Source organism: Ranitomeya variabilis, chromosome 1 (genome assembly GCF_051348905.1).
Source record: "Ranitomeya variabilis isolate aRanVar5 chromosome 1, aRanVar5.hap1, whole genome shotgun sequence".
NCBI lineage: Eukaryota > Metazoa > Chordata > Amphibia > Anura > Dendrobatidae > Ranitomeya > Ranitomeya variabilis.
Genome location: NC_135232.1, coordinates 23693650 through 23720371, shown reverse-complemented (window position 1 = coordinate 23720371; position 26722 = coordinate 23693650). Strand labels below are relative to the sequence as shown.

The window sequence follows — 26722 nt, the reverse complement described above, 5'->3', positions numbered from 1 at the left end:
ATTAAAGGGAACCTGTAACCCCCCAGGTGTTTTTAATTAAGAGCCACTTGTGCAGCACTACTGCTGCATTCCGTGAAGGTGGCTCTTTTAGTTCGGTCCCTTCCAACGCTGAAATACCGTAATCGTTTTTAGAATTTGCCTGTCATACCTGTAGTTTGTCAGGGGGGCATGTCCTTTCCCCCCTGACACAAATGCCTTCCAGCCATCACTCAGTACTCTGCGTGCCGGGCGCCACCTCCTCTTCCTTCATTAGCGTCCCTGGCGCCTGCGCTGTAAGTTTTTTTTCGGGCATGTGCAGTTTGTGCTGCCCTTCAAACATACAGCGCAGGCGCCGGGGATGCTAATGAAGGAAGAGGAGGTGGCGCCCGGCTCCGGAGCAGAGACTGCTGGGCGGCAGGAGGAGCGCTGGTCCCCTGTGAGGGAGATGCCACCTCTGCTGTGACTCCTCTGCAGAGTGGTCACTGGGCGCTGTCCTCCTCAGTCCTCTACCATCCTCTGGGCTCTCCTCGTCCCCAGGGTGTCCCCGGCGCCTGCCTGCGGTGTAATGAGCACCATGTACATGGACCTGTGGTCGATCATGCGCACTGCGGCGCCATTCACATGTGGCTCTTCAAATAACGCCTTTAAGAGGAGTGTTGAGGGGCAGGACAAAGTATAGCAAAATTCACTGATCGGGATGGGGAGTGTTATAGTATGTGGGCTGGTGGGATTTGTGTGGCAGGGCTGTTTTTTTTGTCCCAGTCCGGCCCTGTCTGTGTGTGATTATACAGTGTGTGTGCGTGTCATTATACAGTGTGTGTGCGTGTCATTATACAGTGAGGCTGTGCGTGTCATTAATTATACAGTGGGGCAGTGTGTGTGTCATTAATTATACAGTAGGGTTGTGCGTGTGTGTCATTATACAGTGTGTGTGCGTGTCATTATACAGTGAGGCTGTGCGTGTCATTAATTATACAGTAGGGTTGTGCATGTGTGTCATTATACAGTGTGTGTGCCTGTCATTATACAGTGGGGCAGTGTGTGTGTCATTATACAGTGGGGCTGTGCCTGTCATTATACAGTGAGGCTGTGCGTGTCACTATACAGTGGGGCAGTGTGTGTGTCATTAATTATACAGTGGGGCTGTGCGTGTTATTATACAGTGAGGCTGTGCGTGTTATTATACAGTGAGGCTGTGCGTGTCATTAATTATACAGTGAGGCTGTGCGTGTCATTAATTATACAGTAGGGTTGTGCGTGTGTGTCATTATACAGTGGGGCAGTGTGTGTGTCATTATACAGTGGGGCAGTGTGTGTGTCATTATACAGTGGGGCTGTGCCTGTCATTATACAGTGGGGCAGTGTGTGTGTCATTAATTATACAGTAGGGTTGTGCGTGTGTGTCATTATACAGTGAGGCTGTGCGTGTCATTATACAGTGGGGCTGTGCGTGTCATTATACAGTGAGGCTGTGCGTGTCATTATACAGTGAGGCTGTGCGTGTCATTATACAGTGGGGCTGTGCGTGCCATTATACAGTGAGGCTGTGCGTGTCACTATACAGTGGGGCAGTGTGTGTGTCATTAATTATACAGTAGGGTTGTGCGTGTGTGTCATTATACAGTGAGGCTGTGCGTGTCATTATACATTGGGGCTGTGCGTGTTATTATACAGTGAGGCTGTGCGTGTCATTATACAGTGAGGCTGTGCGTGTCATTAATTATACAGTGAGGCTGTGCGTGTCATTAATTATACAGTAGGGTTGTGCGTGTGTGTCATTATACAGTGTGTGTGCGTGTCATTATACAGTGGGGCTGTGCGTGTCATTATACAGTGAGGCTGTGCGTGTCATTAATTATACAGTGAGGCTGTGCGTGTCATTAATTATACAGTAGGGTTGTGCGTGTGTGTCATTATACAGTGTGTGTGCCTGTCATTATACAGTGGGGCAGTGTGTGTGTCATTATACAGTGGGGCAGTGTGTGTGTCATTATACAGTGGGGCTGTGCCTGTCATTATACAGTGGGGCAGTGTGTGTGTCATTATACAGTGGGGCAGTGTGTGTGTCATTATACAGTGGGGCTGTGCCTGTCATTATACAGTGGGGCAGTGTGTGTGTCATTAATTATACAGTAGGGTTGTGCGTGTGTGTCATTATACAGTGAGGCTGTGCGTGTTATTATACAGTGAGGCTGTGCGTGTCATTATACAGTGAGGCTGCGTGTCATTATACAGTGAGGCTGTGCGTGTTATTATACAGTGAGGCTGTGCGTGTCATTATACAGTGAGGCTGCGTGTCATTATACAGTGAGGCTGTGCGTGTTATTATACAGTGAGGCTGTGCGTGTCATTATACAGTGAGGCTGCGTGTCATTATACAGTGTGTGTGCGTGTTATTATACAGTGGGGCTGTGCGTGTCACTATACAGTGGGGCAGTGTGTGTGTGTGTCATTAATTATACAGTAGGGTTGTGCGTGTGTGTCATTATACAGTGAGGCTGTGCGTGTCATTATACAGTGGGGCTGTGCGTGTCATTATACAGTGGGGCTGTGCGTGTCATTATACAGTGAGGCTGTGCGTGTCATTATACAGTGAGGCTGTGCGTGTCATTATACAGTGAGGCTGTGCGTGTCACTATACAGTGGGGCAGTGTGTGTGTCATTAATTATACAGTAGGGTTGTGCGTGTGTGTCATTATACAGTGAGGCTGTGCCTGTCATTATACAGTGGGGCTGTGCGTGTCATTATACAGTGGGGCTGTGCGTGTCATTATACAGTGGGGCTGTGCGTGTCATTATATAGTGGGGCTGTGCCTGTCATTATACAGTGGGGCTGTGCGTGTCATTATACAGTGGGGCTGTGTGTGCCATTATACAGTGAGGCTGTGCGTGTCATTATACAGTGGGGCTGTGCGTGTCATTATACAGTGGGGCTGTGCGTGTCATTATACAGTGGGGCTGTGTGTGCCATTATACAGTGGGGCAGTGTGTGTCATTATACAGTGGGGCTGTGCGTGTCATTATACAGTGAGGCTGTGCGTGTCACTATACAGTGGGGCAGTGTGTGTGTCATTAATTATACAGTAGGGTTGTGCGTGTGTGTCATTATACAGTGGGGCTGTGCGTGTCATTATACAGTGGGGCAGTGTGTGTGTCATTATACAGTGGGGCTGTGCCTGTCATTATACAGTGAGGCTGTGCGTGTTATTATACAGTGAGGCTGTGCGTGTCATTATACAGTGGGGCTGTGCCTGTCATTATACAGTGAGGCTGTGCGTGTCATTATACAGTGAGGCTGTGCGTGTCATTATACAGTGAGGCTGTGCGTGTCATTATACAGTGAGGCTGTGCGTGTCATTAATTATACAGTGAGGCTGTGCGTGTCATTAATTATACAGTAGGGTTGTGCGTGTGTGTCATTATACAGTGTGTGTGCGTGTCATTATACAGTGGGGCTGTGCGTGTCATTATACAGTGAGGCTGTGCGTGTCATTAATTATACAGTGAGGCTGTGCGTGTCATTAATTATACAGTAGGGTTGTGCGTGTGTGTCATTATACAGTGTGTGTGCCTGTCATTATACAGTGGGGCAGTGTGTGTGTCATTATACAGTGGGGCAGTGTGTGTGTCATTATACAGTGGGGCTGTGCCTGTCATTATACAGTGGGGCAGTGTGTGTGTCATTATACAGTGGGGCAGTGTGTGTGTCATTATACAGTGGGGCTGTGCCTGTCATTATACAGTGGGGCAGTGTGCGTGTCATTAATTATACAGTAGGGTTGTGCGTGTGTGTCATTATACAGTGTGTGTGCGTGTCATTATACAGTGGGGCTGTGCGTGTCATTATACAGTGAGGCTGTGCGTGTCATTAATTATACAGTGAGGCTGTGCGTGTCATTAATTATACAGTAGGGTTGTGCGTGTGTGTCATTATACAGTGTGTGTGCCTGTCATTATACAGTGGGGCAGTGTGTGTGTCATTATACAGTGGGGCAGTGTGTGTGTCATTATACAGTGGGGCTGTGCCTGTCATTATACAGTGGGGCAGTGTGTGTGTCATTATACAGTGGGGCAGTGTGTGTGTCATTATACAGTGGGGCTGTGCCTGTCATTATACAGTGGGGCAGTGTGTGTGTCATTAATTATACAGTAGGGTTGTGCGTGTGTGTCATTATACAGTGAGGCTGTGCGTGTTATTATACAGTGAGGCTGTGCGTGTCATTATACAGTGAGGCTGCGTGTCATTATACAGTGAGGCTGTGCGTGTCATTATACAGTGAGGCTGCGTGTCATTATACAGTGAGGCTGTGCGTGTTATTATACAGTGAGGCTGTGCGTGTCATTATACAGTGAGGCTGCGTGTCATTATACAGTGTGTGTGCGTGTTATTATACAGTGGGGCTGTGCGTGTCACTATACAGTGGGGCAGTGTGTGTGTGTGTCATTAATTATACAGTAGGGTTGTGCGTGTGTGTCATTATACAGTGAGGCTGTGCGTGTTATTATACAGTGGGGCTGTGCGTGTCACTATACAGTGGGGCAGTGTGTGTGTGTGTCATTAATTATACAGTAGGGTTGTGCGTGCGTGTCATTATACAGTGAGGCTGTGCGTGTCATTATACAGTGAGGCTGTGCGTGTCATTATACAGTGGGGCTGTGCGTGCCATTATACAGTGAGGCTGTGCGTGTCACTATACAGTGGGGCAGTGTGTGTGTCATTAATTATACAGTAGGGTTGTGCGTGTGTGTCATTATACAGTGAGGCTGTGCCTGTCATTATACAGTGGGGCTGTGCGTGTCATTATACAGTGAGGCTGTGCGTGTCATTATACAGTGGGGCTGTGTGTGCCATTATACAGTGGGGCTGTGCGTGTCATTATACAGTGGGGCTGTGTGTGCCATTATACAGTGGGGCAGTGTGTGTCATTATACAGTGGGGCTGTGCGTGTCATTATACAGTGAGGCTGTGCGTGTCACTAATTATACAGTGAGGCTGTGCGTGTCATTAATTATACAGTGGGGCTGTGCGTGTCATTATACAGTGGGGCAGTGTGTGTGTCATTATACAGTGGGGCTGTGCCTGTCATTATACAGTGGGGCAGTGTGTGTGTCATTAATTATACAGTAGGGTTGTGCGTGTGTGTCATTATACAGTGAGGCTGTGTGTCATTATACAGTGGGGCTGTGCGTGTCATTATACAGTGAGGCTGCGTGTCATTATACAGTGAGGCTGTGCGTGTCATTATACAGTGAGGCTGTGCGTGTCATTATACAGTGAGGCTGTGCGTGTCATTATACAGTGAGGCTGCGTGTCATTATACAGTGAGGCTGCGTGTCATTATACAGTGTGTGTGCGTGTCATTATACAGTGAGGCTGCGTGTCATTATACAGTGTGTGTGCGTGTCACTATACAGTGGGGCAGTGTGTGTGTGTGTGTCATTAATTATACAGTAGGGTTGTGCGTGTGTGTCATTATACAGTGAGGCTGTGCGTGTCATTATACAGTGGGGCTGTGCGTGTCATTATACAGTGGGGCTGTGCGTGTCATTATACAGTGAGGCTGTGCGTGTCATTATACAGTGAGGCTGTGCGTGTCATTATACAGTGGGGCTGTGCGTGCCATTATACAGTGAGGCTGTGCGTGTCACTATACAGTGGGGCAGTGTGTGTGTGTGTCATTAATTATACAGTAGGGTTGTGCGTGCGTGTCATTATACAGTGAGGCTGTGCGTGTCATTATACAGTGAGGCTGTGCGTGTCATTATACAGTGGGGCTGTGCGTGCCATTATACAGTGAGGCTGTGCGTGTCACTATACAGTGGGGCAGTGTGTGTGTCATTAATTATACAGTAGGGTTGTGCGTGTGTGTCATTATACAGTGAGGCTGTGCCTGTCATTATACAGTGGGGCTGTGCGTGTCATTATACAGTGAGGCTGTGCGTGTCATTATACAGTGGGGCTGTGCGTGTCATTATACAGTGAGGCTGTGCGTGTCATTATACAGTGGGGCTGTGCGTGTCATTATACAGTGGGGCTGTGCGTGTCATTATACAGTGGGGCTGTGTGTGCCATTATACAGTGGGGCAGTGTGTGTCATTATACAGTGGGGCTGTGCGTGTCATTATACAGTGAGGCTGTGCGTGTCACTATACAGTGGGGCAGTGTGTGTGTGTCATTAATTATACAGTAGGGTTGTGCGTGTGTGTCATTATACAGTGAGGCTGTGCGTGTCATTATACAGTGAGGCTGTGCGTGTCATTATACAGTGGGGCAGTGTGTGTGTCATTATACAGTGGGGCTGTGCCTGTCATTATACAGTGGGGCAGTGTGTGTGTCATTAATTATACAGTAGGGTTGTGCGTGTGTGTCATTATACAGTGAGGCTGTGTGTGTCATTATACAGTGGGGCTGTGCGTGTCATTATACAGTGAGGCTGCGTGTCATTATACAGTGAGGCTGTGCGTGTCATTATACAGTGAGGCTGTGCGTGTCATTATACAGTGAGGCTGTGCGTGTCATTATACAGTGAGGCTGCGTGTCATTATACAGTGAGGCTGCGTGTCATTATACAGTGTGTGTGCGTGTCATTATACAGTGAGGCTGCGTGTCATTATACAGTGAGGCTGCGTGTCATTATACAGTGTGTGTGCGTGTCACTATACAGTGGGGCAGTGTGTGTGTGTGTCATTAATTATACAGTAGGGTTGTGCGTGTGTGTCATTATACAGTGAGGCTGTGCGTGTCATTATACAGTGAGGCTGTGCGTGTCATTATACAGTGGGGCTGTGCGTGCCATTATACAGTGAGGCTGTGCGTGTCACTATACAGTGGGGCAGTGTGTGTGTGTCATTAATTATACAGTAGGGTTGTGCGTGTGTGTCATTATACAGTGAGGCTGTGCCTGTCATTATACAGTGGGGCTGTGCGTGTCATTATACAGTGAGGCTGTGCGTGTTATTATACAGTGGGGCTGTGTGTGCCATTATACAGTGGGGCTGTGTGTGCCATTATACAGTGAGGCTGTGCGTGTCATTATACAGTGGGGCAGTGTGTGTGTGTCATTATACAGTGGGGCTGTGTGTGCCATTATACAGTGGGGCAGTGTGTGTGTCATTAATTATACAGTAGGGTTGTGCGTGTGTGTCATTATACAGTGAGGCTGTGCCTGTCATTATACAGTGGGGCTGTGCGTGTCATTATACAGTGAGGCTGTGCGTGTCATTATACAGTGGGGCTGTGTGTGCCATTATACAGTGAGGCTGTGCGTGTCACTATACAGTGGGGCAGTGTGTGTGTCATTAATTATACAGTAGGGTTGTGCGTGTGTGTCATTATACAGTGAGGCTGTGCCTGTCATTATACAGTGGGGCTGTGCGTGTCATTATACAGTGAGGCTGTGCGTGTCATTATACAGTGGGGCTGTGTGTGCCATTATACAGTGGGGCTGTGCGTGTCATTATACAGTGGGGCTGTGTGTGCCATTATACAGTGGGGCTGTGCGTGTCATTATACAGTGGGGCTGTGCGTGTCATTATACAGTGGGGCTGTGTGTGCCATTATACAGTGGGGCAGTGTGTGTGTGTCATTAATTATACAGTAGGGTTGTGCGTGTGTGTCATTATACAGTGGGGCTGTGCGTGTCATTATACAGTGAGGCTGTGCGTGTCATTATACAGTGGGGCTGTGTGTGCCATTATACAGTGAGGCTGTGCGTGTCATTATACAGTGGGGCTGTGCGTGTCATTATACAGTGGGGCTGTGTGTGCCATTATACAGTGGGGCAGTGTGTGTGTCATTAATTATACAGTAGGGTTGTGCGTGTGTGTCATTATACAGTGAGGCTGTGCCTGTCATTATACAGTGGGGCTGTGCGTGTCATTATACAGTGAGGCTGTGCGTGTCATTATACAGTGGGGCTGTGTGTGCCATTATACAGTGAGGCTGTGCGTGTCATTATACAGTGGGGCTGTGCGTGTCATTATACAGTGGGGCTGTGCGTGTCATTATACAGTGGGGCTGTGCGTGTCATTATACAGTGGGGCTGTGCGTGTCATTATACAGTGGGGCAGTGTGTGTGTCATTAATTATACAGTAGGGTTGTGCGTGTGTGTCATTATACAGTGGGGCTGTGCCTGTCATTATACAGTGGGGTTGTGTGTGTGACTGTCACTATAGAGTAGGACTGTGTGTGTCAATAAATATATATATATTCGCATGCTTGCAGTAACAAGACCGCCTGTTCCCGGTGACGGCACCAGAGAATCCTCTGTGCGCACGATATGAGGATTCACACATAGTGACTGTAGACATGTAAGATCCGACAACCCCTTTAAGGATGGGCCGCGACTCATGGGCCACTGCTGTGTGCTTGCCCCCCAGGCTAAAATTTGCCAGCCAGCCCCTGCCCACGGCTACTTCTAGTTGCGGTGTTAAGTCCAGGGTCTGCGGTCAGTACAGTTACCACATTCTCCAGAGTACGTCTCATGCCGTTCCTAGGCCACCAGATCATAACAGCGCTCCCTGTATACAGAGATACATAAGATCCTGTCTGCAGTCACCACTAGGGGGAGCTCCCTGTATACAGAGATAGATGATAAGATCCTGTCTGCAGCCACCACTAGGGGGAGCTCCCTGTATACAGAGATACATGATAAGATCCTGTCTGCAGCCACCACTAGGGGGAGCTCCCTGTATACAGAGATACATGATAAGATTCTGTCTGCAGCCACCACTAGGGGGAGCTCCCTGTATACAGAGATACATGATAAGATCCTGTCTGCAGTCACCACTAGGGGGAGCTCCCTGTATACAGAGATACATGATAAGATCCTGTCTGCAGCCATCACTAGAGGGAGCTCCCTGTATACAGAGATACATGATAAGATCCTGTCTGCAGTCACCACTAGGGGGAGCTCCCTGTATACAGAGATACATGATAAGATCCTGTCTGCAGCCACCACTAGGGGGAGCTCCCTGTATACAGAGATACATGATAAGATCCTGTCTGCAGCCATCACTAGAGGGAGCTCCCTGTATACAGAGATACATGATAAGATCCTGTCTGCAGTCACCACTAGGGGGAGCTCCCTGTATACAGAGATACATTATAATCTGTCTGCAGCCTCCACTAGGGGGAGCTCCCTGTATACAGAGATACATGATAAGATCCTGTCTGCAGCCACCACTAGGGGGAGCTCCCTGTATACAGACATACATAAGATCCTGTCTGCAGCCATCACTAGAGGGAGCTCCCTGTATACAGAGATACATGATAAGATCCTGTCTGCAGCCACCACTAGGGGGAGCTCCCTGTATACAGAGATACATGATAAGATCCTGTCTGCAGCCACCACTAGGGGGAGCTCCCTGTATACAGAGATACATGATAAGATCCTGTCTGCAGTCACCACTAGGGGGAGCTCCCTGTATACAGAGATACATGATAAGATTCTGTCTGCAGCCACCACTAGGGGGAGCTCCCTGTATACAGAGATACATGATAAGATCCTGTCTGCAGCCACCACTAGGGGGAGCTCCCTGTATACAGAGATACATGATAAGATTCTGTCTGCAGCCACCACTAGGGGGAGCTCCCTGTATACAGAGATACATGATAAGATCCTGTCTGCAGTCACCACTAGGGGGAGCTCCCTGTATACAGAGATACATGGTAAGATCCTGTCTGCAGCCACCACTAGGGAGAGCTCCCTGTATACAGAGATACATGATAAGATCCTGTCTGCAGCCACCGCTAGGGGGAGCTCCTTGTATACAGAGATACGTGATAAGATCCTGTCTCCAGTCACCACTAGGGGGAGCTCCCTGTATACAGAGATACATGATAAGATTCTGTCTGCAGTCACCACTAGGGGAAGCTCCCTGTATACAGAGATACATGATAAGATCCTGTCTCCGGCCACCACTAGGGGGAGCTCTCAGACTTGGCTTTGTATTTCCATCTTCTTGTAGCTTGGTTATAGCCTTTTTGCCTTCTCTTCTCCAGCTCCATCTCAAGGTCCTGAATTTTGGAGGAAGATCAGCAATGCCCGGTCTGATGTTGGTGAGCGGGTCGTCCGGCTGATGTGGAAGGTAGGTGTCGCAGTTTCGGGCTTTGTTTTCTGGGCTCTTTCTATATGACGAGCTGCTGTAGATCGTCCTGCAGTTTTCCGGGATGGCAGTGAATGATCACAGCAGATCACACGTTGCCGACTTGCCTTGTGACTTATCCCACTCTGCACATTAAACTTATGGCCGCCATCATACAGATTTTACATGGGTGTAATTTGCTTGTGACTCAGGGCTTCTGAAGGCCGTACAAGGGCAGATGTGACGGCTGCGAGCAGTATAAAGGGTGATAATCTGACCGAATGAGTAATTATCCCTCCTCTGTTATTAGGATTTAAAGTCCCAAGCAAATGGGCTGATCCTGGGCTACAACGTGACTGTGAAGAGGGGAGCAGACGTGGTCAGGTCACTGACGGTGGAGGAGACCGCGTGCAACATCACTGTCCCCAAAGACTCCTACGAGGTCGTCCTCACTGCTTATAACAGCAAAGGCCCCTCTCCTCCATCCACACTAATTATCCCGCATGTCACTGATAAAGGTGAGTGCCCAGCATGTACTGATATAACACGGCACCGCATGTGGAGGGAGGACCCCAATAACACGGTCAGGTCGAGGATCCGCAAAGCCCTAATGTATATTGCTCAGAAAGGAAAGTCTGTGTCCAGATTTTTTGTTATTGGTCCCCTGTGCATCCTGTATTATACCCCAGAGCTGCACTCACTATTCTGCTGGTGCAGTCACTGTGTACATACATTACATTACTGATCCTGAGTTGCATCCTGTATTATACCCCAGAGCTGCACTCACTATTCTGCTGGTGCAGTCACTGTGTGCATCAATTACATTACTGATCCTGAGTTACATGCTGTATTATACTCCAGAGCTGCACTCACTATTCTGCTGGTGCAGTCACTGTGTACATACATTACATTACTGATCCTGAGTTGCATCCTGTATTATACCCCAGAGCTGCACTCACTATTCTGCTGGTGCAGTCACTGTGTGCATCAATTACATTACTGATCCTGAGTTACATGCTGTATTATACCCCAGAGCTGCGCTCACTATTCTTCTGGTGCAGTCACTGTGTACATACATTACATTACTGATCCTGAGTTACATGCTGTATTATACCCCAGAGCTGCACTCACTATTCTGCTGGTGCAGTCACTGTGTACATACATTACATTACTGATCCTGAGTAACATCCTGTATTATACCCCAGAGCTGCACTCACTATTCTGCTGGTGCAGTCACTGTGTGCATCACTTACATTACTGATCCTGAGTTACATGCTGTATTATACTCCAGAGCTGCACTCACTATTCTGCTGGTGCAGTCACTGTGTGCATCAATTACATTACTGATCCTGAGTTACATGCTGTATTATACTCCAGAGCTGCACTCACTATTCTGCTGGTGCAGTCACTGTGTACATACATTACATTACTGATCCTGAGTTACATCCTGTATTATACCCCAGAGCTGCACTCACTATTCTGCTGATGCAGTCACTGTGTACATACATTACATTACTGATCCTGAGTTACATCCTGTATTATACTCCAGAGCTGCACTCACTATTCTGCTGGTGCAGTCACTGTGTACATACATTACATTACTGATCCTGAGTTACATCCTGTACTATACTCCAGAGCTGCACTCACTATTCTGCTCTCACTGTTCCAGATGTGCAGCCGGCAGATATGAACCTTAGAGCCTTCCCCAAAGACGGACTCCTCTGGGTGGAGTGGAGGCCGGTGGGGAAAGTGCTGGGATATGTGATCGAGTGGTGCAGGAATTCTCTGTCTATGGACTGCGATGCTGAGTGGCAGCGGGAGCCGAGTGACGCGACCAGAACATTTCTGCGAGGTAAGAATGGAAACGAGACATCAGTGTTCCCTGTTTACTGCAGTGATTTCCAGAAACAGAATACAAATCTGCATTTTCCCCTTATAAAACATATGCCCCTCCCCCGATGACCTCTGCACAGATCAGAGCATGCTCACAACACTCTCCCATAGAAGTCAGTAGATGGTCACAGCTCGCCTCCTACCTTCGCCGCACAGATCAGAGCATGCCCATGAGTGTCCCATAGAAGTCATGGGGCCCACATAGACGCGGGGAGCCTGCGCAATGACCCCGTGCAGCCCACCGTGCAGTGACCGCTCTTCTCTGTCTCCAGGTGACATCGGGCCGTTTGTACTTTACCTGATCAGACTGAACGTGCTGCACAGAGACGGGCAGGAGAGATCCGGGACCGTGGCAGCCTACCTGCAGCAAGGAGGTAAGGGGGATCCTGGGGGCCGTGTGCCGCACCCCGACTGTACGGATAGTCTCCCATCATTCCCATACTGTTTCCAGCTCCTACAATTGGACCCGCCGTCCAGACGAAGTCCACCGGGAAGACGTGGGTGACCCTGACGTGGAAGCCGCTCCCTCTGTCAAAGCAAAACGGTTTCATCACCGGCTACACTATAAAGTATGGGGACAACTACGGCACCCCCAAGGGTAAGAGTCTCCCCACATCACACTGCACAGTGCCCCTGCCCTAGAGGTTCTCCAACACATGGAGAGCACATTACATCCCCAGGCTGCGAGAACAATATGCACGAGAAGAGAGTCCCGGTCACAGTAGTGCTGGTCAGTCCCTCCATCGCAGGATACACGGTAACTCGGAATTCATCTTGTTTTCCAGTTATCCCAGTGAATGCAACGGTAACAGAGTACACACTGAAATCCTTAGCCGCTAAAACCGCATACAGCGTGTCCGTGACCGCGAACACCGAGGAAGGCGGGAAGGCCGGGCTGCCGCTGAGCTTCACCACCCTGCCGTTCGGTAAGAGCCTCCTCCTTGTGTGGGGTCAACATGAGTTTGTTTTTCTCCATATTGCACTCTAGAAGGCTGTAGTGTGACACAAAGTACCCTGTGGGAATTGCTGCCGCTGTCCCTTCCTTCGTCACAGTGGGAATCAATGCCGTCGTCCCTTTTTTTGCCACCGTGGGAATCCTTGCCACCGTCCCTCCTTTTGCCACCGTGGGAATCGCTGCCGCCGTCCTTTCCTTCGTCACCGTGGGAATCGCTGCCGCTGTCCCTTCTTTTGCCACCGTGGGAATCATTGCCGCCGTCCCTTCTTTTGCCACCGTGGGAATCACTGCCGCCGTCCCTTCCTTTGCCACCGTGGGAATCACTTCCGCCGTCCCTTTTGCCACCTTGGGAATCCCTTCGGCCATCCCTTCTTTTGCCACCTTGGGAATCACTGCCACCGTCCCTTCTTTTGCCACCGTGGGAATCACTGCCGCCGTCCCTTCCTTCCCCACCGTGGGAATCACTGCCACCGTCCCTTCTTTTGCCACCGTGGGAATCACTTCCGCCGTCCCTTTTGCCACCTTGGGAATCCCTTCGGCCATCCCTTCTTTTGCCACCTTGGGAATCACTGCCACCGTCCCTTCTTTTGCCACCGTGGGAATCACTGCCGCCGTCCCTTCCTTCCCCACCATGGGAATCACTGCCACCGTCCCTTCTTTTGCCACCATGGGAATCACTGCCGCCGTCCCTTCCTTCCCCACCGTGGGAATCACTGCCGCCGTCCCTTCCTTCCCCACCGTGGGAATCACTGCCGCCGTCCCTTCCTTCCCCACCGTGGGAATCACTGCCGCCGTCCCTTCCTTCCCCACCGTGGGAATCACTGCCGCCGTCCCTTCCTTCCCCACCGTGGGAATCACTGCCGCCGTCCCTTCCTTCCCCACCGTGGGAATCACTGCCGCCATGCCTTCCTTCCCCACCGTGGGAATCACTGCCGCCATGCCTTCCTTCCCCACCGTGGGAATCACTGCCGCCATGCCTTCCTTTGTCACCGTCCCTTCCTTCCCCACCATCGGAGTCGCTGCCGCCATTTCTTTCCCTCGTGTCATTTGAGTCGCTGCTGCTGTTTCTTCCTCCCCGCTGTGCGTTCCCTGTACAGAGAAGCTGCACATACTTTTTAATGAGCCGTGATCTCCATCTTTACGATGTCTCCGCAGATAGCGGGGAGGTGGAGGCCATCGTGGTGTCCTCGTGTCTCGGCTTCCTGGTGCTCATCCTCGTCCTGAGCTTCCTGTTTTGTAATAAGAGAGAGCAGTAAGTATCGGGGTCTTACGATCGCTGCAGGGGGGAGCTCGGGGCCCATGACGGGTAATGTCACTCTACATCGCGTGATTTTGTTTTTCGTCTCCTTTAGGATTAAGAAGCACATTTGGCCAAATGTTCCGGATCCTTCGAAGAGTAACATCGCCCAGTGGTCTCCACAGACCCCCAGCCGGGTAAGAGCGCAGCTCTGTTCTGTATGCATGAGATACGAGACGCCTGCGCTGCCCCCGACAACAGGCTCAGGAAGGCTCAACAGATTACAAAAACATGGCGTCTACTAAGAAAACCGTGCCACATCTGTCCTCCGCTCTCTCCACTGGTGCTGCTGAACCCCCTGTATCCCATAGACTGATGTGGCTGTACTCCCGGTATCCCGTAGGCTTGTGCGGCTGTATCCCTGGTATCCCGTAGGGTGGTGCGGCTTTATCCTGTAGACTGATACGGCTGAAGCCCTGGTATCCTGTAGACTGGTGCGGCTGAAGCCCTGGTATCCTGTAGACTGGTGCGGCTGAACCCCCGGTATCCCGTAGACTAATACGGCTGAACCTCCGGTATCCCGTAGACTGGTGCCGCTGTACCCCCGGTATCCCGTAGACTAGTACAGCTGAACCCCCGGTATCCCGTAGACTAGTACAGCTGAACCCCCGGTATCCCGTAGACAAGTACGGCTGTAGCCCTGGCATCCCTTAGACTGGTGCGGCTGTATCCTGTAGACTGGTGCGGCTGTAGCCCCGGTATCCTGTAGACTGGTGCGGCTGTAGCCCTGGCATCCCTTAGACTGGTGCGGCTGTATCCTGTAGACTGGTGCGGCTGTAGCCCCGGTATCCTGTAGACTGGTGCGGCTGTAGCCCCGGTATCCTGTAGACTGGTGTGGCGCTGGTTTTGATGGGAGGGATGACGGGTCAGGTACTTACAGCAGCATTACGTGCCCAGCGCCCCCACATTGCCCCCACAACAATGTCATGTCTGTCGTTTTTCTGCAGCACGGATCCAAACCAAACCCGTTCCAGGAGGGTCCGTTCACAGACGTCAGCGTGGTGAAAATAACCGCGGACGAGAAGCCGTACGACGATCAGGACCTGAAGTCTGTGGATCATATGAAGACGGCCACATCGGAGGGGCTGAGCAGCGGCATCGGGGGCTCCTCCTGCTTATCATCCCCGCAGCTCAGCGTCTCTGAGAGCGACGGCATCTCCTGCGCGCAGAGCACATCCAGCACCGTGCAGTACTCCACCGTCATAATGGGGGGCTACCAAGGTCAGACCCCGATGTTCTCCAGATCGGAGTCCACCCAACCGCTGCTCATTGCGGAGGAGAGACCCGACGAGCAGCCGCCGCTCCCCGAGGAGGAGGCAGAGACCCCCAGTCAGTATTTTAAGCAGAATTTCACCCGGGAGGACGAAGGCCGAGTGCAGGAGCCCCCCGCTCAGATCCGGCAGCTCGCCGGCTTCAGTGATGGACATGATGGAAATCCGGACCCTCCGTCACAGAGGGACGTTGTGAACGACGAGCAGAAAACGTATTTGCCTCAATCTGCGAGGCAAGGAGGGTACTTACCCCAATAGGGCGAGAGCCTGGCCCCTCAGCGGCCTGACGCTCGTGTAGCCTTGCCCCAAAATGCGTTACTGCATGACCCACCCAGCGACAGGCTGAGCAGCGGACGGGCCGCACGGATGGGTTCTGATACAGCGCGGCCGCCGTATACAGGAGGCGTCTCACCCCCGACCTATATACCATGCATAGAATGCGGATCACAACCCCCATCATCAGCAATAGTGAAGGTATTCACAGCAGCCGTCACCTCCAAGCTCTGAGGATTCCAGAATTAGGAAAACATGGCGGCTTTCTCCCACACAGCGCCCCCACCTGTGCGCAGGTTGTGCCGGGTATTGCAGCTCCGCTCCATTGAAGTGAACGTTTTTTTGACAGTGTTACATGATCTGCGGCGATGGTGTCAGACTTTTCTGATGAACTTTTCCTATTGGGGTTGTTGACCATCAAGAGACTCTTCGACCCCACATCTCAGGAACGTGCCCCAGACGACGCTGGTGTCACCTGCTCCTCGTACTGTGAGACTTATGTACATGTCGTACAGATGACACATTTGCACCATTATTTATCCTCTACCCCTGCGCTGCGGTCTCCCCCCCCCCCCCCCGCACATTATAGCAGCAAAGCAATGGTTAATCCAAGTGCATGGAGCCGCCGTGATTTGCCCTGGGTGCTTTGTGCAACTGCCCGGAATTCTCCTGTTTGGCTTAATAAGATGTTCTGTGCCTTTAATTTATATTATATAAAACTGATAGTGTTGGGGTGAAATGTGGTGACACCCGGCCTACAAACCCCGGACATGGCAGAGACCATCACTACACATAATCCTGTGTGGATTCATTCCTCAGTACGTAATGTCATAGCGGGATTGACTTCATTAATAACAACAATCCCCGATTACCATGGAACAACAAAGTTAAAAAAAAAAAAATTCTGTCTGCAGCCACCACTAGGGGGAGCTTCAATGTCTGACTATACAGGGAGCTCCCTCTAGTGGTGGCTGCAGACAGAATCTTATCATGTATCTCTGTATACAGGGAGCTCCCCCTAGTGGTGGCTGCAGACAGGATCTTATCATGTATCTCTGTATACAGGGAGCTCCCCCTAGTGGTGGCTGCAGACAGAATCTTATCATGTATCTCTGTATACAGGGAGATCCCCCTAGTGGTGACTGCAGACAGGATCTTATCATGTATCTCTGTATACAGGGAGATCCCCCTAGTGGTGACTGCAGACAGGATCTTATCATGTATCTCTGTATACAGGGAGATCCCCCTAGTGGTGACTGCAGACAGGATCTTATCATGTATCTCTGTATACAGGGAGCTCCCCCTAGTGGTGACTGCAGACAGGATCTTATCATGTATCTCTGTATACAGGGAGATCCCCCTAGTGGTGACTGCAGACAGGATCTTATCATGTATCTCTGTATACAGGGAGATCCCCCTAGTGGTGACTGCAGACAGGATCTTATCATGTATCTCTGCATACAGGGAGCTCCCCCTAGTGGTGGCTGCTGACAGGATCTTATCATGTATCTGTATACAGGGAGCTCCCCCTAGTGGTGGCTGCTGACAGGATCTTATCATGTATCTGTATACAGGGAGCTCCCCCTAGTGGTGGCTGCAGACAGGATGTTATCATGTATCTCTGTATACAGGGAGCTCTCCCTAGTGGTCGCTGCTGACAGGATCTTATCATGTATCTGTATACAGGGAGCTCCCCCTAGTGGTGGCTGCTGACAGGATCTTATCATGTATCTCTGTATACAGGGAGCTCCCCCTAGTGGTGGCTGCTGACAGGATCTTATCATGTATCTGTATACAGGGAGCTCCCCCTAGTGGTGGCTGCAGACAGGATCTTATCATGTATCTCTGTATACAGGGAGCTCTCCCTAGTGGTGGCTGCAGACAGGATCTTATCATGTATCTCTGTATACAGCGAGCTCCCCCTAGTGGTGGCTGCTGACAGGATCTTATCATGTATCTCTGTATATAGGGAGCTCCCCCTAGTGGTGGCTGCAGACAGAATCTTATCATGTATCTCTGTATACAGGGAGATCCCCCTAGTGGTGACTGCAGACAGGATCTTATCATGTATCTCTGTATACAGGGAGATCCCCCTAGTGGTGACTGCAGACAGGATCTTATCATGTATCTCTGTATACAGGGAGATCCCCCTAGTGGTGACTGCAGACAGGATCTTATCATGTATCTCTGTATACAGGGAGATCCCCCTAGTGGTGACTGCAGACAGGATCTTATCATGTATCTCTGTATACAGCGAGCTCCCCCTAGTGGTGACTGCAGACAGATCTTATCATGTATCTCTGTATACAGGGAGCTCCCCCTAGTGGTGACTGCAGACAGATCTTATCATGTATCTCTGTATACAGGGAGCTCCCCCTAGTGGTGGCTGCAGACAGGATCTTATCATGTATCTCTGTATACAGGGAGCTCCCCCTAGTGGTGACTACAGACAGGATCTTATCATGTATCTCTGTATACAGAGAGCTCCCCCTAGTGGTAACTGCAGACAGGATCTTATCTTGTATCTCTGTATACAGGGAGCTCCCCCTAGTGGTGGCTGCAGACAGGATCTTATCATGTATCTCTGTATACAGGGAGCTCCCCCTAGTGGTGGCTGCAGACAGGATCTTATCATGTATCTCTGTATACAGGTAGCTCCCCCTAGTGGTGGCTGCAGACAGGATCTTATCATGTATCTCTGTATACAGGGAGCTCCCCCTAGTGGTGGCTGCAGCCAGAATCTTATCATGTATCTCTGTATACAGAGAGCTCCCCCTAGTGGTGGCTGCAGACAGGATCTTATCATGTATCTCTGTATACAGGGAGCTCCCCCTAGTGGTGACTGCAGACAGGATCTTATCATGTATCTCTGTATACAGGGAGCTCCCCCTAGTGGTGACTGCAGACAGGATCCTATCATGTATCTCCAGCCTCCACTAGGGGGAGCTCTCTGCATACAAACCGCATGTTTTAGTCATAGTAGCTTTGTCTGTGCAGTGGATTTGCTTCTCTGTATCAGAGTAATCCACAAAGTAGATAACACGGGAGATGGGGCGACTTCTGCCTCCACAGTCTCTGGTTTCGGCAATCTGATTGTTCTGTAAATAGATGGTGTCGCCTTTAGTACCAGATTCCTTTTTTTCTGCAGCGATCTCTGTGTCTTGCTCTTGGTTTGCACCATGTATATCCTCACTACACAGCATTATGGGGTCAGACTTATGCAATAAATGTAAAGAGTTAAGAATTAAATTGAGTCAAATGTCATTAAAATATTGAAGCTCGATTTTTCCTGTTTCTGGATTCTTTCTGTACTCGTATATTAAGGACCCCTGGGAGTCACGAGAAGCCTCCGTTAGTCATGTATTATAGAGGTGATTCCACAACAAGGACAATTCTCCGTATAATAGCCGACATTTATGGAGACCAGGTAATATCAGAGCGTATGTAAGACGTACGAGGAACTGTGGAGCAGAATAATGTGTCGGCATAGCGATAAGGAACCTAGAATCTGTGATGCACATCATTAACCTCTCGGCTTTGCTGTATAGATTGGGACAGGATGAGCAGAGTTCTCTCGTTATTAGAAAGCAGAGTTTTACTTCATTAGGTAGAACAAAATGTGACTGTTAAATGTTTGATGAAAGCCAATTAGAAAAATAATCTTAAATTAATGTAATTTGGACTAAAGTAAAAAAACAAACAAACTGCACAGTGATTTCTGGTGGATGTTCTTCGTCACCCCACGCACATCATTACTACAGGCTCTCGGGGGTTAGTGTGGCTAGCGCTCCGCTCCGTACAGAATGTTTCAGGTAGGGGTTGATCCCGACGGTGAACGGTTCTAGGTCCGGAGTTGTCTCTCCGACCGCTGCAGTTTGGCCGCCATGTAACGATCGGAAGGAGCTGCTTCTCACCGCCGCCGGCCACGAAGCTGCACAATCCGGGTCGGTCTTTGTCACGGCATAATTCACCACGATGAAGGGCTCGTCCGTGGATGTCGTATCTTCGGTGCTCCCCCACAAGTCAGGAAGGAAGGGCTCTGTGTCTCTTCTATCGTTTACATACACCCCATGAAGAATATGGAGGTCTCCCGAGTGAAGGGTCCCATCTGTCTGCAGTGGGTTCAGAAATGGAACCGTCTGGAGGGCGAGAAGAAAACAGTGAGGGCACCTGACATCCTACAGACATTCATAGTATCAGACAGACACAGCCCAAGGACCCCTTTAATTTCTGAATGCAGAGATCTGAAATCACAGCTACAGTTCTTGTTACCCCCTTGTTTTTTTTTTGGTGCGCTTTATCAGACCGTCTACGCCAGAAACCATGTGCTAAAAAGCTAAACAGCAGCTGTTATATCCATATGTGCGCCCTCTAGAAGAGGATTCCTTAACAAGGACATGTTGCTTTCTATAATTATGTAACTTTCGATGTGGGATAAATGCCGCTGTTCTCCTGAATCCGGCGATGTGTTACTTTTGTTCCTGCGCCTCTCTGTTCCTGAGATATGACCCCCTTTAATTTGTATATAAATCATGTTTGCTAAATGGGCGTGGTCATCAGCACTTCTGGGCGTCTTTGACCACGCCCACTTGAGTGTCAAAACTGGATTTACATACAAGGAAGATGAGGCCATAACTCCGGACAGGAGAGGCGCAGGAGCAAAAGAAAAACATCAGCGGATTCAGGAGAACAGGGGCATTAACACCAGATTAAAGAAAATACGTATTTAGAACAAGTGACAAGTCCCCTTTAAATAGGTGCAGGTGATAATTGATAACCACTTAAAGACCAAAACCCCTAGAAATACCTGCAGCAGGTCTGATGGCCAGTTGTGAATGCTGCTGCGGGACGGATCGGGGACATTCGGCCAAAACAGATTTATGATCCTGCAATATAAAATGACAAGATGTTACATACTTAACCTAATCACAAACGTCGCAAAGAATATTAACATGTAATTTGTAATTTGTTGCAGATCATAACTCCAAAATGTTGATGTTCTTCCCTGTATCATTTTCAGGAATTCTTTCCTTATAGATTAAAGGAGTTATCCACCTTTTGGGACATTTTTTTTTTTCTTAAATAAATGTTTTTGGGTAGAAAAACAATAACTTTTAGAACTGGATTCCTTTAAAAAAATTGCACAGTTTGCCTTCTGTATCCTCTGTGTTGCTTGGTCTATTGGTGGTTGCAGAATGAGAGAACTAACTGAGAATCTGTCAGTGAGCTCATTCTGATGGGAAAGTTTGGATCTCTGATCCGTGGTTTTCTGAGCTGCTCTCAGTTGATTGGTGAGTACAGACCACAACAAAGTTGAATATGCAGAAAGACAGAAAGCCTGTAACAGACAAATGGTGCAAATTTTTTAATGAAACCAAATTGCAAAAAAAAAAAAAAAAAATTAAGTAGGGGGGGGGGTGAAATTGTCCCCAGATGTGGACAACCCCTTTACCATTCATACTTATAAGGACTACTTTTGCATTGCAGTCTCCCTGAATTGGATGGAGGCAGGATCAGAATTCTCTGGTGGGCCCAGGCACTGACATCTGCTGGCATACAGGGCCGACAGCTGCCTAGGACCCCCAGCCAGTTGTGTGTTGTTAATAGCGATACACTAAGCAGCTGCTATGGGGCCCGTGAGTCAGGGGGGGCGGCCCTGCTTCAGCGGAGCAGCAGGTGACCGGAAGGCAGGAACCGACTGCACTGCCCGCTGCTAAAGATAAATGAATATTCACTGCTCCCCACACCCATGGGCGTGGGGAGCAGTGAAGATTTGTTTATCTTTAGCAGCGGGGACAGGCTTTAGCCGTAGTAGCCGGCTCCTGCCTCCTGTCACCGGCTGCTCCACCGCTGCTGCCTTCCAGCGCGGGCCACAATCAACTGTATTGGCATCATAGGTGTCGATACAGTTAAAAGCAATAATGGAGGAGAGAGGGTCAGACGACGCTCCATCTCCCATCATTCCCCTCTCACACAGCTCGTGCGCTATGATGTGGGCCAGGCAGATATTAGTGTTTTACTGCACAATTGGTGGTCTTGTGTTTATTTCTATGTAGCTACATAGTGGGCCCCAAGAATGATTTTCTCTGGTGGGCCCAAGGTGCTCCAGTCCGACCCTGGATGGAGGCAGGTCACACAAGGAGAAGGCGGCCCTGTCCGAACAGACCCGCTCGGTACCACTAGTAATGGTGATAGGCGGTTATTCTTATGTGTCTGAACAGCTACAAGAACAGGACAATTATGCAGCAAAATTAAAAGAAAAACTTGGAACGTTCAGGAATGATGACTGATGGAAACCGCTCAGGCGAGCTGCTGGAAATCTGTGAACATGCTAAATTAAAATGTAAGATGAAGCTGCTCCGGCCACCTAATATGTACAGTGTGTGTGTAATGACGCCTAGCCGGAGGGGGTCACTTACTTTTCTTTCTTTTGTTTGTATATGATGCCAAACATCAGTATCAGCAGCAGACACGTCCCCAATATTCCTGCCAGCGCCCCGATATATTCACTGCCTGGATATAGAAACCGTGGCAAAAAATCATTTTAAATCTGGACTGTAACATTCGGTCAGTAAAGGTCCGACCTCCCGACCTATAGGAACAGAGCCGACCTATAGGAACAGCCCCGACCTCCCGACGTATAGGAACAGCCCCGACCTCCCAACCTATAGGAACAGTCCCGACCTATAGGAATAGCCCCGACCTATAGGAACAGACCCGACCTCCAGGAACAGACCCGACCTATAGGAATAGCCCCAACCTCCCGACCTATAGGAACAGAGCCGACCTCCCGACCTGTAGGAACAGACCCGACCTGTAGGAATAGCCCCAACCTCCCGACCTATAGGAACAGAGCCGACCTATAGGAATAGCCCCGACCTATAGGAACAGCCCTGACCTCCCGACCTATAGGAACAGACCCGACCTCCCGACCTATAGGAACAGCCCCGACCTCCCGACCTATAGGAACAGAGCCGACCTCCCGACCTGTAGGAACAGACCCGACCTGTAGGAATAGCCCCAACCTCCCGACCTATAGGAACAGAGCCGACCTATAGGAATAGCCCCGACCTATAGGAACAGCCCTGACCTCCCGACCTATAGGAACAGACCCGACCTCCCGACCTATAGGAACAGACCCGACCTCCCGATCTATAGGAATAGCCCCGACCTCCAGGAACAGACCCGACCTATAGGAATAGTACAGACCTCCCGACGTATAGGAACAGACCTGACCTCCCGACCTATAGGAATAGCCCCGACCTCCCGACCAACAGGAACAGACCCGACCTCCCGACCTATAGGAATAGCCCCGACCTTCCGACCTATAGGAATAGCCCCGACCTCCAGGAACAGACCCGACCTCCTGACCTATATGAACAGCCCCAACCTCCCGACCTATAGAAACACCCGACCTCCCGACCTATAGAAACAGCCCCAACCTCCTGACCTATAGGAACAGACCCGACCTCCCGACCTATAGGAATAGTCCCGACCTCCCGACCTATAGGAATAGTCCCGACCTATAGGAATAAACCCGACCTATAGGAATAGCCCCAACCTCCCGACCTATAGGAACAACCCCGACCTATAGGAATAGCCCCGACCTCCCGACCTATAGGAAGAAACCCAACCTCCCGACCTATAGGAACAGACCCGACCTCCCGACCTATAAAAATAGTACTGACCTCCCGACCTATAGGAACAGCCCCAACCTCCCGACCTATAGGAACAGACCCGACCTATAGGAATAGTACAGACCTCCCGACGTATAGGAACAGACCCGACCTCCCGACCTATAGGAATAGACCCGACCTCCCGACCTACAGGAACAGACCCGACCTCCCGACCTATAGGAATAGCCCCGACCTCCCGACCTATAGGAATAGCCCCGACCTCCAGGAACAGACCCGACCTCCTGACCTATATGAACAGCCCCAACCTCCCGACCTATAGGAACAGCCCCAACCTCCCGACCTATAGGAACAGCCCCAACCTCCTGACCTATAGGAACAGACCCGACCTCCCAACCTATAGGAACAGCCCCAACCTCCCGACCTATAGGAACAGACCCGACCTATAGGAATAGTACAGACCTCCCGACGTATAGGAACAGACCCGACCTCCCGACCTATAGGAATAGCCCCGACCTCCCGACCTACAGGAACAGACCCGACCTCCCGACCTATAGGAATAGCCCCGACCTCCCTACCTATAGGAATAGCCCCGACCTCCAGGAACAGACCCGACCTCCTGACCTATATGAACAGCCCCAACCTCCCGACCTATAGGAACAGCCCCAACCTCCCGACCTATAGGAACAGCCCCAACCTCCCGACCTATAGGAACAGCCCCAACCTCCCGACCTATAGGAACAGCCCCAACCTCCCGACCTATAGGAACAGACCCGACCTCCCGACCTGTAGGAACAGCCTCAACCTCCTGACCTATAGGAACAGACCCGACCTCCCGACCTATAGGAATAGTCCCGACCTATAGGAATAAACCCGACCTATAGGAATAGCCCCAACCTCCCGACCTATAGGAACAACCCCGACCTATAGGAATAGCCCCGACCTCCCGACCTATAGGAAGAAACCCAACCTCCCGACCTATAGGAACAGACCCGACCTCCCGACCTATAGGAATAGCCCCGACCTCCCGACCTATAGGAACAGATCCGACCTCCCGACCTATAAAAATAGTACTGACCTCCCGACCAATAGGAACAGCCCCAACCTCCCGACCTATAGGAACAGACCCGACCTTCCGACCTATAGGAATAGCCCCGACCTATAGGAACAGATCCGACCTCCCGACCTATAGAAATAGTACCGACCTCCCGACCTATAGGAACAGACCCGACCTATAGGAACAGCCCCAACCTCCCGACCTATAGGAACAGCCCCGACCTCCCGACCTACAGGAACAGATCCAACCTCCCGACTTATAGAAATAGTACCGACCTCCTGACCTATAGGAACAGATCCGACCTCCCGACTTATAGAAATAGCCCCGACCTGTAGGAATAGACCCGACCTCCCGACCTATAGGAATAGACCCGACCTCCCGACCTATAGGAATAGCCCCGACCTATAGGAACAGACCCGACCTCCTGACCTATAGGAACAGCCCCGACCTCCCGACCTATAGGAACAGCCCCGACCTATAGGAACAGACCCGACCTCCCGATCTATAGGAAAAGCCCCGACCTCCAGGAACAGACCCGACCTCCTGACCTATATGAACAGCCCCAACCTCCCGACCTATAGGAACAGACCCGACCTCCCGACCTATAGGAATAGCCCCGACCTATAGGAACAGACCCGACCTCCCAACCTATAGGAACAGACCCGACCTCCCGACCTATAGGAACAGCCCGACCTCCCGACCTATAGGAACAGCCCCGACCTATAGGAACAGACCCGACCTCCAGGAACAGACCCGACCTCCTGACCTATATGAACAGCCCCAACCTCCCGACCTATAGAAACAGACCCGACCTCCCGAACTATAGGAATAGCCCCGACCTCCCGACCTATAGGAATAGCCCCGACCTCCAGGAACAGACCCGACCTCCTGACCTATATGAACAGCCCCAACCTCCCGACCTATAGGAACAGCCCCAACCTCCCGACCTATAGGAACAGACCCGACCTCCCGACCTATAGGAACAGCCCCAACCTCCCGACCTATAGGAACAGACCCGACCTCCCGACCTATAGGAATAGTCCCGACCTATAGGAATAAACCCGACCTATAGGAATAGCCCCAACCTCCCGACCTATAGGAACAACCCCGACCTATAGGAACAGACCCGACCTCCTGACCTATAGGAACAGACCCGACCTCCCGACCTATAGGAATAGACCCGACCTCCCGACCTATAGGAATAGCCCTGACCTATAGGAACAGACTCAACCTCCCGACCTATAGGAATAGAAGTGTTCTGCTATCAGAACTTCACAGAAAGTGGAAACATCACTACGTGGAACAGTCATGTGACCGCGCCAAGCAGGGGGCGCCAATTTAGAATGTTATAACACTTGGAAGATGGGGATAAAAAAAATGGCAGCAGATAAGTGGTAAGAGCTGAGTTTATCTACACTAAATCCACATGATAAAATCTTACTACCTGTACTCACCACCAGAGGGAGCTCTCAGCTCTATGTATAAACAGTCTGCAGTAAGCACCTGAGCTCCCTCTAGTGGTGGCCACCGGCAGGAGGATTTTATTATGTATCTCTGTGTCTATGCGGGGGACTTGGAGCTTTGTTACAGAAAAACTGAGCTCTCGCTATAAAGATACATCAAGTAATAAAACGTAATAAAACCAAGATTTACTGTTTGCCAGAGTGCGGAAATGGAGGTGGTTCCCACTTGTGTTCCCGGTGCTGGTACTCGCTATAACATAGGCGATGTAGAGGGTGTCCGGCGTCAATGAGCGCAGCGAATATTCATAGGCGTCACCATTCACTGCAACGACTAGAAAAGGAAAGAATTTATTATCAGAGTAATGCAGCCATCATGTAATTCTATGTACTGTCATGGCCTCTACTTATAGGGAACTCATAAGTAATGTGATGAAGCCCCCATAGGTACGAGACCCCCATGTCTGCCGGACAATAATTTGTTACAATCAATAACTTCTATAGTGCTATAGTCCTGGATGGCTCTGGGAAGCTCCCACTATAGTGATGAACAGCTCAGAGCAGCTCCCCCTATAGCACTGGACGGCTCGGAGCAGCTCCCGCTATAGTGCTGGATGGATAAGGGCAGCTCCCGCTATAGTGCTTGACGGCTTGGAGCTTCTCACGTTATAGCGCTGCACGGCTCGGGGCAGCTCCCGCTATAGCGCTGCAGGGCTCAGGGCAGCTCCTGCTATAGTGCTGGATGGCTAAGGGCAGCTCCCGCTATAGTGCTGGACAGCTAAGGGCAGCTCCCGCTATAGTGCTTGACGGCTTGGA

The 26722-nt window shown here is 50.3% G+C and overlaps 2 protein-coding genes across 3 annotated transcripts in view; one reads left to right on the top strand and one right to left on the bottom strand.

The window, feature by feature from the left end:
• IL6ST (interleukin 6 cytokine family signal transducer) overlaps positions 1 to 17359 on the top strand; it is a 46504-nt gene extending 29145 nt beyond the window's left edge. The window contains exons 9-17 of one of the 2 annotated variants that reach the window (XM_077281392.1): positions 9984 to 10069; positions 10377 to 10584; positions 11736 to 11918; positions 12232 to 12333; positions 12411 to 12557; positions 12745 to 12885; positions 14070 to 14166; positions 14267 to 14348; positions 15159 to 17359. In XM_077281392.1, the coding sequence (XP_077137507.1) occupies positions 9984 to 10069; positions 10377 to 10584; positions 11736 to 11918; positions 12232 to 12333; positions 12411 to 12557; positions 12745 to 12885; positions 14070 to 14166; positions 14267 to 14348; positions 15159 to 15740 (1628 nt within the window). In that variant the 3' untranslated portion in view covers positions 15741 to 17359. The remainder of the gene's footprint in view (positions 1 to 9983; positions 10070 to 10376; positions 10585 to 11735; positions 11919 to 12231; positions 12334 to 12410; positions 12558 to 12744; positions 12886 to 14069; positions 14167 to 14266; positions 14349 to 15158) is intronic. The other variant, XM_077281393.1, reaches the window with a different exon arrangement.
• A 1536-nt stretch (positions 17360 to 18895) lies between these two features.
• IL31RA (interleukin 31 receptor A) overlaps positions 18896 to 26722 on the bottom strand; it is an 88098-nt gene continuing 80271 nt past the window's right edge. Inside the window, exons 15-18 of the mRNA XM_077281394.1 lie at positions 26100 to 26240; positions 22175 to 22268; positions 20563 to 20641; positions 18896 to 19894 (exon numbers count right to left, since the gene is read on the bottom strand). Of these exons, the coding sequence (XP_077137509.1) occupies positions 19511 to 19894; positions 20563 to 20641; positions 22175 to 22268; positions 26100 to 26240 (698 nt within the window). The 3' untranslated portion in view covers positions 18896 to 19510. The remainder of the gene's footprint in view (positions 19895 to 20562; positions 20642 to 22174; positions 22269 to 26099; positions 26241 to 26722) is intronic.